General features: G+C 39.8%; 1 protein-coding gene across 5 annotated transcripts in view; it reads right to left on the bottom strand.

Moving 5' to 3' along the window:
• Positions 1-6258: 6258 nt before the first annotated feature.
• Positions 6259-10780, bottom strand: part of ABCC9 (ATP binding cassette subfamily C member 9) — a 76758-nt gene continuing 72236 nt past the window's right edge. For 4 of the 5 annotated variants that reach the window (XM_009279013.1, XM_019472005.1, XM_009279017.1 and 1 more), the window contains 5 exons: positions 10599-10702; positions 9749-9882; positions 9325-9387; positions 7998-8177; positions 7084-7169 (listed from right to left, as the gene is read on the bottom strand). In XM_009279013.1, the coding sequence (XP_009277288.1) occupies positions 8040-8177; positions 9325-9387; positions 9749-9882; positions 10599-10702 (439 nt within the window). In that variant the 3' untranslated portion in view covers positions 7084-7169; positions 7998-8039. Of the gene's footprint in view, positions 7170-7997; positions 8178-9324; positions 9388-9748; positions 9883-10598; positions 10703-10780 lie in introns of all 5 variants that reach the window. The other variant, XM_009279016.2, reaches the window with a different exon arrangement.

The raw sequence follows: 10780 nt of genomic DNA, 5'->3' as shown, positions 1-10780 counted from the left end.
GATGCCATCTCTCACCTTAAGATCGTATCACAGAATAACTGGCAACTCCGAGCCCTCTGATCTCGGAATGCTGTGGTGAGACCTGGAGAAGTAGATGGCCCCAAACCCAAATGATTCAGCCATGAAAATCTGCAGTACTCGGAGCCTCTTAGAACCTCACGTTCCTGCCTCTGATGGAGAGGTCTAATGGTCATAGCTGGTATTGCTGAAAGAGTAAGGGCCTAATCTAGCCAGCACGATAAAAACACATATAACCATTAAATATGAATCTCTAACTTTCTGTTTTTCAAAGAATATGCTGCTTTGGGGCATCTGTAGCTGTGATACTGAAGGGTGGTGGTTCTGGACCATGTCATTTACACGAAGCTGCATTAGTTCCTTAGTTACATGGTTAAATATTTTACTGGACGTTTAAGTGATATTTATGGATGTAAGCTGGTACAGCCAGAAAACCCTGAAGTAAATTAAAGGGAGAGTTAAGAAGTGTCATGGGAATAGCTATGAGACACTCTTATAGGCAGTGCTAGCTGGCACTGTTCATTACTTATTTATACCTTTTATCCAAAGGATGTATAACCATGTAATGTATTTATATATAAAATGGACTGATACGCGTACATGGGAATGAATGCACTGGGCAGTGAAATGTGCAACATGGTAACATGTGAGCTGAATGCTGCATTATTATCTAGTAATTCATATGATGAAAATCTCTATGTTCAATGAAAATGAAAGAAGGCATCTTGCACGTCATGAATGTCAATTAGACCAAATAAAACCTAATTTTTTTAATATATCTTTTTAAGTCACTGCTTGTTTATAGTCTCTTCAGAATGTGGCTTATTATATTAGAGAAATGAACAGCTCCTGCCAGGAATGTCTGTTATGTTTGCATGGGTAGTGTCTGGCAGCAGACAGATCCTATCAATAGTGAATAATTAATAATAACTATGTAGTAAATAGATTAAGACTTTTCTAAAAATCTCTCTTCTCTTGAAGGATTACATTTGGCAGCTTCTCTGAACTCCATGGCTTCGTACAAGCCAATACTCTAAAGCTGTCCTGCCAAAACAGCATCAGCAGATTGCTAATTTGTAAGAGTCAGAGAGCTTCTGCCTCACAACAATTTTCTGATAATCTGAAAACCTGATAATCTTTCCCCACTATTCCACACAGAGGTCAGTTCTGGTGGAGAAAAACCAGAGCAGTAAAAAACCAATGTGGAAATGATTGGGATGTTTGCATGGCAATGAAGAATTTGATTTACAGTTTTGTTTTCAGACTTTTTTTAGTACTTTCTTAGTTTTGCCTTTGAGAGGATTTATTTCCAAAGAAACTGAAGAGCTCTTTGCATGCCATCATTGAATTCATATCAGAGAATTTACATTACATATTTTGATTTTAAATTAGGCTTTCAAAAGATACTACTTGAGGATATAAAATAGTAAATGTGCTGAATTAATTTTTGCTTTTAAACACATTTCATGGGAGAATCATTGCTCCAGAGAGATTTAACAAGTAGCAGTGTGGTTTCACTAGATATTTTAGAACTGATTTTATTGGCAGTATCACACTGGGGATGCTGGGCCATAGTGCTTGCAAGGGAAACATACTCCAACTTTTGCCACTAGATAATGGAAACATGATAATGAAAACATGGCCCTGGTCCACAGCTTTTTTTATAAAGGTAGCTCTTTGCCTCAAATACATTATATCTCCATTTGTGCTAAAATGCCTACATAGCTTGTGTAAAATGTATGTGTGATATTTCCTTCAGTTTCTCATGACACGTTAGCAGAATGCTATGTGAATGTATCGGCATCTTTTCACAACAAAGCACAAGAGCCCATTGCTTTAGGAAGCAAAAAGAACACAATTAATTAAATCAATTTATTGTATAAGAAGTTTGAAGAGGCCTACTTGACCACATTCAAAATTGATTTTAAGAAAACATAATTCAATACAATTACTTTTTGCTGGCAGAGGTTTTGCATATAATGAGATGCCAAATCCTTTGGGCCATATTCATGTTGGTACTAACTGAATTCCACGGAGGTGTATTAATTTATAGCAGAGGTGTTCTGCTAGTTTACGCTAACCTAAAAGGGGCTCATCCAAGTGCTTGAGAAGCTTTTGAGAATATATTCTTTCAGCTGAATGATACAATTGGGAAAAGCAGGCACGCTCTTGCAAATAAAGAACTTTTTCAGGTCTGCAATGAAACTGGAACTTACAAACGCTTGAGATACCTCTTCTGCATGTCAATTTGCCTAACAAAGCAATGATCTTTCCCTGCAGACTTTGCCTTGCTTATGCCCCTGGCTTATCAGAGCTATCCCAGTCTTCTATAGGGAAGTTTCCTGCCTTGCAGGAAATGCCAGTGGATCAGTGCATCCTCTTCCATTTATACATGGCTAAAAATCCCACTGATTGTCTATCTCTCCTCTCAGAGGCTCCCTGAGGCTATAAAGTTAGCAAATGAAAAGGCAGGGCAGACATCTAGTTCAAGCTCATTGCCTAGACTCCTTCTGCAGACGTGGGTAAGAGACAGGCACCTCCAGTGGGCGAATCATCCCGTTGACTGACGTGACATGGATCTTTGCCTGGCATTGAGAAAAGCATACTTTTGTTCTTAGAAATCTTTCTTCTGAACAGAAAAGAAATGAACCTTGAGTTGCTTGTACCATACACTTCTTCAGAATAGAAGATTGCATGTGTGGGTTTGTGTATAAGCATACACATATACAGACAACTTACTGTATATCACATAGAAAACTTATCCAGGTGGTTTTAAGAGGTCTTCATAACAAAGCAAAGGGAGTATGAACAGTTAGTTAGAAGGGATTCTTTGAAAGAACATAATATTAATCTAAAACAAGTTTGAAGTTACAAAAAATCAGCCACAAACTCAGGTCAGAATTAGGAGTCCTCACAGCCACTGACTTGATTTATTTCCTTTAAAAAAACCCCAAACCATCTTTCCTATTTTGTAACTATATTGTTTGAAATGTCAAGTCCAAATAATTGTCATGCTCCCAAAATCCCTGAAGCGTAAATAACAATTAGCAGAACACAAGTGGTTCAGGCAAAGCTATTCATAAGGGGATTCTCATCGTCTTTCAAGCTGCGATTGCCCGGAACACATCATCAAAATAATTCACCTTAGATGAATCCCAGCATCCACTGTGCTGATGTAGATCCCCAGCAAAGTGAATAGATGGAGAGATCTGTTTTAAGCACTGGATCTTGAGGAGGACAAAGCTTCCCCTTGCTACCTGTCAACAGTGTTGCTTTACGGCAGAGGCTTGTGGACCTGCTTCAAGAACTACTTAAAACCCCTATAGTGTGTTTCCCAGCACAAGTAAGTTTTGGCTTAGTAATAAACACAAAGGTTGTATGGGATATTTCTAGTTTAGAAGAAGCAGTAATGAGCAGCTAGCTGTTATGAGTTTGATGAAAGACCACATACAGGAAGGGAGCAGTCTCATCCGTGCCAGCCATTAAACCCGGCTGAAGGAGTGGGAAAGATAACCCACTGGTTGCAAATCAAAGGTGGAAAAACACTCTTGTGGCTCCACAAGCAGTTGCACAAGCAGTTTCAGTACTGAAAGGGGGCCTACAGGAACGATGGGGAGGGACTCTTTATTAGGGAGTGTAGTGATAGGACGAGGGGGAAGCGGTTTTAAACCGAAAGGGGGTAGATTTAGGTTAGATATTAGGAAGAAATTCTTCGCTATGGGAGTGGTGAGACACTGGAATAGGTTGCCCAGAGAAGTTGTGGATGCCCCATCCCTGGAAGTGTTCAAGGCCAGGTTGGATGGGGCTTTGAGCAACCTGGTCTAGTGGAAGGTCTCCCTGCCCATGGCAGGGGGGTGGAACTAGATGACCTTTAAGGCCTCTTCCAACCCAAACCATTCTATGATTCTATGATTGGCAACAAGGGATCTTACTCCTTCTATTTTGCTTCTTCTGTCACAGAAACACTTAACGGAAAAAGAAATGCAGATGAGATGAGAAACATAATTTAGGATCTCTCACAGAGATGATTTTCCTCCATCCATAGTTAAAAGAAATGTACACATGACCCGTGTTTGCATTCAAAGCTCCTTTGTAAAAGGAAGAAAATAGTTCTAGAGCATAATATCACAATAATGAAAGCTTGCTTAGTTTAATGCTTGGGGGAAAAAACCGAACCCCAAAACATGGTGACACTAGAGTAAGTGTCCCCCTGAAGAGGAGGGGTGTTATGACAGAAAGCTAGAGAAAGCCGGGGGAAAGGAGGGTGAGTGCAGAGCTGTGTCAGAGAGGAAATGGAGCAGAGGGTATGGAGCTAAATCAGGAAGGAGTGGGAGGCCACAGGCAGAATAAGGAGCATTCAGGGATACAAGCAGGAGCCTCAAAGAGGGTATGATATAAGGAGATGGTGAAGAAAAAAAAGCAAGGAGGCTGTGGCAAGAGAATAAGGGCTGACTGGCAGAAGAGGCAGTGTGACAAGAGTCAAAGAAGCAAAATCTCCAGGCTGATGTTTCCTTTAACATGTATGCGCCACAGCCTAAGGAGACTGCTCCTAAAGGGGACACGTTTAAGCCCTTTACATGAAATTAAGAGAAATTTGTTTCAAAGACTTTGTTCCTTTCTCACCCTTCTTAATAACAAAACAGCTGTGCGACTGTTGGGAACACCTTCCTTCATTAGAGGAAAACACAAAAAAGCAAAGTTCAGCCTAAGCCCTTGGTGAGCATATAACGTCATACACACAGTGGCTATAATGCGAGGAGGTCTGGTACGTCTATGGCAGTTGGTGTATGTTTGCTGTCTCTCTTGGGATTTGCGTATGTTGAATAGGATTAATTGCTTCAGGAATCAAACTGTGCTTTTAAACCTGCTAGGCAGCTGTGTGATACGCTACAACCATCATTGAGCACTTTGACCAAGCAATTTTGACGTAACACTAGGGCCGATATTCCTGCATGCCTCCATCAAAATGAATGAAACATTTTTCTCAGGTTTTTCTCAACCCCAGAGATATTTTCTTTTCTACATGTTTCAACAGCAGTGTTAAGTTCTATAGCTCTGGAGGGATGGCTGAGCAAAGAAGGTGCTTCTTACTCCTGTAATGGCTCTGGGACAAATGTAAGAGGAAAGAGGTACTAATTATTGGCCCCTCTTAAGTACTACAAGATACCTGACACAATCCCAGGGCCACGGCAGCCATTTAATGTAGTGGGAACCGGGATGTTGCTGAACTAGTTGGCACCACTTAAAATAAATCAGGATTGCATCGTCATTAAAGACACACAGATAAACAAAGTTATGTGTACTTCATCTTCATACTGACTGAGTCTGACAGCAATGAATCCAATTAGCTTTTCACTGAAAACAATGAAATTAAATCAAGAATGATTTTGGCCTTTTGGCTCTGAAATCTGTGTAACAACATGTGCTTCCACTGTAAACATCTGCTTTATTTTTTTATTTTCTTTGTATGACAAAGTTCAACACAGGGAATTAATCCAGAAAAGAGCAAAAACTTTTCACAGCAGTAGACAGGGAAATCATAGAAGTACTTCCCCTCAAAAAATGTTCAAGACTGAGTTTTTTTGTTTAGTTGTGTCACACAGCTTTTATTTCCAATAGTTAAGATGGGAAAAAAAAAGATAAACCACTGTATCATTCTTACACACTAGACTAAATGTAATCTAATTTTAAGTCCTACAACTTCTCAAAAATTCTTTTTTTTTTTTTTGCCAAGTACTATGCCTTATGTTCTTTTCATTGCACTAGAAATAGGCTTAAGTGCACCTCGTGTTCTTCCCAAATCTTACAACAACAGATGAGTAAGAATCACATTGAATACTACTGGTGAAGCTGATGTCTCAAGCTCTGTCTTTGAAAGCATCTGTGAAACTCCTTCTGGAGGTTTAGTGCCAATTGTGCAGTTGTCATGGTTCAGAATCTAGCCATATGCATTAGTCAAGTGCAGGCAACCTTTTCAAAGCCGTATGTTGTAAATATGTTTCTAAATTCACCTAAATTCTTGAAGATACAGAAATAATTTGAAAATCATAATTTCTTGGACTAGATCTGATTTAGAGATACGCCAGAAATGTGTAAAGGAAAAGAAAGGTTTTACCAGGATAAATAATGTGAAGGACTAAAGACATACAAAACAATTAATGGTTGGCTAATTACATGCCATTTTAAGTAGAATATTTTGGTGGACATGTTTAAAAGATTGGCTAATATCAACTTTATAAATTCAGATTATTTTTAATACAAAGTCTTAAGATACTGTACAAAATTCTTCTATAAGCCTATCAAAGCATGCATAATTATAGGATGATTTGCATCTTTGATTGAAGAAAGTCTGCAGAACAAATATGGTTTAGGAACTGGCTGTAGGGATAAGCCATCATTGCACTGAAAAATAGCAGTGTGCCAACTATCGTGTGCAAACTAAAGTGAAGGGCAGGAAGAATTTCCTTACTTCTGATGAAATTCCTTTCCTTCATTCACTGCTCCTCCACTACAACTTGAAGAGCAAAGTTTATGCCTTTGGAATGCAGCAGATTGCCCCAAGTGTTATGGGTTTGGATTTTTTTTTTTTTTATTTTTCCCCTCTGGAGACACAATGCTTCTGGGTATCTCCCATTTCCTTGACAAACTGCACTATTTGGCTGCCGGTTCCAGCATAGCATATGCAGTTTATAAGAGCAGTGCATTCTTTTGCTCTCTATAAAAGAAAATAAAGTCACTAAAAAGACTTAAGGAAAATGCCAAATTCCCAGGAAATAAAACCTTCTACCTCTGTGTGTGTGTGTGTGTGTGTGTGAAGTTTAATAGCTTTTGAATGAAGTAACATTTTTATTGCTTTGAGGCATACATGTATTGCAATAGGTTTTATTATTTTGGAAGATGGAAGTGTGAAGAAAGACGCTCTAAAAAAAAATAAAAGTGGTGTTACATTGAATAGAAAATATTTGCATTTCATTTGTTTAAAAATAAGCTATTAAAATGCATCATGCGATTCTTCACATGTCAGCCCGGACAAATGAAGCAAAGATGCCATCTTCTTGAGAAAGCAGGTTCTCAGGCGTATCATATTCTAAAATGTTCCCTCGCTTCATGACGATGACCAGGTCTGCCGTTAGGATGGTGTGAACCCGATGCTGCCGTAAAAAAAAGCATACAGAAGTTTTCATTATGATAATTCTCACTGCAGTTCATTAATGGGCCTACTGCAAGGCATACCAAGTTGGTGAAGGGCTAGCCTTGTTTACAGTGGTATTCGGAGTAGGTCCTTGGACTATATCTTTAATCTGAAGAGATCTCCAATTACTTTACAGCCTCTGGCACCGAGCCTGAAAATACTTAAGCATGCACTTCACTTTTGGTCCGCTAATTGCCATTACGGACAGCACAGCTGTTGGAATAAATCCTACGGCACCACTGAAATACATCTTTCCCTTTAGGAAATACGGGCGAGAAACAACCTGGGTATGCCAGCACTGTCGGGTGGCTTAGCGTCCTGCTCCGCTCCTTGGTCTCTGTACCCTGACTGTCTGCTCTGCATCTATCTTAGGGCACTCCTGGGCTGTCTCCTGTAAATCAATTAGCTCCCTCTAAGATTAAATTTGTGGGTGTTGCAGGCAATAGTTTAGCCCCATAGGCAACAGGAATGAAACCAGGCTGAGTTTGATTTCAGTGCCATATGAATACAGCCAGTCAGGTGTAGACAGGGTGAACTCTAAAAGTGTGATATTTCACTATAAAGGCTGAAGGTCAGGGATTACTTTATGGATTGGATTCCTCTAACATTATAGATTCAATGTTAGCTGCCAGTCTAAGCTTTAGTTAAATATGATTAGCATAAATAGTCATGAAATTAAACAAACCCAGGAACCACACAATAAACGCCTTCTTGCACTGTCGTCTCAGAAGTTGTGCAGTAGAAAGGAAGCAGAGTGAAAGGAAACTAAAGAGGTAAAAATAACTACCAAAGAGCCAGAAGTCTCGTGAACAGTGTGGACTGAGAGAGTCTACTTGTGAGTCTTCACCAAAGTGGTGAACAGGCCGTCCTCTTTAAGGAGTAAGTTTGAGGCAGTGTCACATTCAACTAGAAAGCCCTCAGAAAGGACTAGGACAATACTGGCGTCCAAGATGTGAGATACGCGATGCTGGAAAAAAGAAAAGAAAAACAGGTGGGTGAAGGAAGGATCAGCCGTGAATGAAGAGAGGAAGGAAGTGAAGCCAACTCTGCGAGGAAAGCTAAATATTAATGTGTTCCTTTTGCTTGAGACACTGACTTTGGAAAGGAAAAGCAAAAGAAAAGTGAGATTTCAGTCAGAAGGACAATACTGAAAATTTGAATGGCATGTAACTGAAGGAGAATATGCTTACTGCTAGCATCTTCAGCATTTACACATCCAATAACCTTAGAGCCTATTGTAAATGGGCTAGGTTAAGTGGTTTGCTTGACACAAACTAGTCACTGACAGACTTGAAACCAGAGTCCAGGAAGCATAACCCTAACCTCTAACCGCAGGACTGGATTCCAGACAAAGCAAATGAAACAGCTGTTGAAACATGTATTTATCTCATGGATAACACATCTGTTTGTTGAGTAAGCCTGCCGTCACAAGGTGGAACACTGTGTATGTGTGTACGTGCATATGCATATACATGTATGCACATACACATGAATACCTGCACAGATATATGGAACTTTTGGGCACTAGAAATGTCAGGATAACAGGAAAAAATATCATAAACCCTTAGTTGAACAGATATTAATTTTTGAGAATTCCCATTGATTCCAAGTTTTAAAACCTTTATCATAAAACCAACTTTTTATTCTGAAAGAAAAGATAACCCAACTTGAGGGACCACACCAACAAGCTTTTGAAATCTCAGCTCCTTTTATAAATTCGTGCCATGATTGTAGACACTACACATGCATAGACTTCAGAGGCAAAATTCAAATCTAGATTTTGGTGCAACTTTCAATAATGGTTTAACCCATGGGTTCGGTTTCAAGTTTTTAGTGAAAATGACTTCAAATTTTCTTGGAGACAGTGTAGATGCTGAAGTTCCCTGTAGTCCTTCTTCAGATCTGTTTTAGTTTGGCCCACTTGCAAGACAGCATTTACTGCAAAATTTCAGGTTGATCGTATGTGTCTTGACTTGTTCTAGTATCTGGGAATATTCTGACCTTGTGTTTTAGTTTGATTTTTTAGTTTTGTATAGTGATGTTTAACTGGTGAAAGGCAAGACTGACTGCCTGAGGAATGAGGAAAGAGAGCATTTGCTGACATCAATACTTACCGCTATTGTTACAACTGTGCGGTCTGCAAAGGCAGTCATCACAACCTTCTGCAAAATGTTTTCCTGTCAAAGGAAAAGGCTTACTTCAGTTACTTCATCCTTTTACATTTTAATTCATGTGTCTTCAAGCACGTAAGAGAGAGGATCATATTCCATACTCTCTCTGATCTGTGCACCAGATTCTCAGTAATGAAATGCCACACAGGGGATTTTCCAAAACATTTCATTTTGTCTTTTTTCCCCTCACCATAGGCATCAATCCCCAAAACACATCAACAGCAACAGCTGAAACCAAACACAAGAGAAAGGCAAAAAAAGCTGTCAGTTTTTTCTGCTAAAGTGATCTCATGGCTGACATTTAGGGAAGATGATGCCTCCTCTCCTAGTAGACCCATGCATTGATGGTGCTAATTGCTATACTCACTGTGGCCATGTCAATAGATGCTGTGGCTTCATCCATGATGAGAATGCTACTCTTGCGGACAAAGGCTCGGGCCAGACAGAAGAGCTGCCTTTGCCCTACACTGAAGTTCTCTCCTCCTTCTGTTACCATTGCATCTGTAATAAAATCAGTTACTTTGAATGTCGCACCACTGAAATGCTGTATGTTCATACAGTCAGGACCCAGTGATTTTGAGTGGGCACCGTGAAAGCTCTGGTTGTGCACTATTCCAGGGTCAAGCAAAACCCCTGTAAAAGCCAATAAGCATAATCTTGACTGAACACTGTAATGGAGTGATACCACGAAAAGTGAGCACAGCTTCTTGGGAAAGGAGCAATATATCATTAAGCAAATAGTTGGCACAAATAGTTAGCAAATCTGGTAGGCTGCAGGATAGCATCTTAGTAATATGAAATACACTTAATATGGAAGGAAATACGTGAGTTTCCTTTGTGAACCAGATCTGAAATGGTAAGGAAAATGCTCAGTCAGTGTTCTAGACAAGAGCTACAGCTCTGCTGGCAGAGCCAGATTTTGCTGAAGAAGCAGAGGTAAAACTCCTCTTTTTTAAGTCTTTGCTGACTAATCACCCCACTGTGATGCTGAGGTGCTGCAGGATTTTTCTGCAATGAGGGGAAAACCAGACTACTCTTCAGCCTTTTAGTAAGAATATTCTCTCTAGCATAGAGACAGAATATCCATTAGGTGCCTGTCAACTCCTACATGATGGTTCAGAGTGTAAGATCCCATGTATCTGTTTATATGTGTGCATGCTCATGCATGCATAATTTCATTATTGGCCTGTGTTCCCAGAGACTTGGTTCAGACATACCAAGGCCTCCTGGCAATGACTTGACCATGTTCTTCAACTGAGCAATCTCCAAAGCTTCCCAGAGTCTATCATCAGTGCACTTGCATTCTGGATCCAAATTAAAGCTGCAAAGAAAACCATAACAGGAGTCTTGTTACTGCAATTACAGTTCATCCAGGTCTTCTGCAAAGGAACATTTTGGC

This window comes from Aptenodytes forsteri, unplaced genomic scaffold, assembly GCF_000699145.1.
Source record: "Aptenodytes forsteri isolate BGI_AS27 unplaced genomic scaffold, ASM69914v1 Scaffold241, whole genome shotgun sequence".
In the NCBI taxonomy this organism is placed as follows: Eukaryota; Metazoa; Chordata; class Aves; order Sphenisciformes; family Spheniscidae; genus Aptenodytes; species Aptenodytes forsteri.
This window is presented reverse-complemented; position numbering and strand designations above follow the sequence as displayed.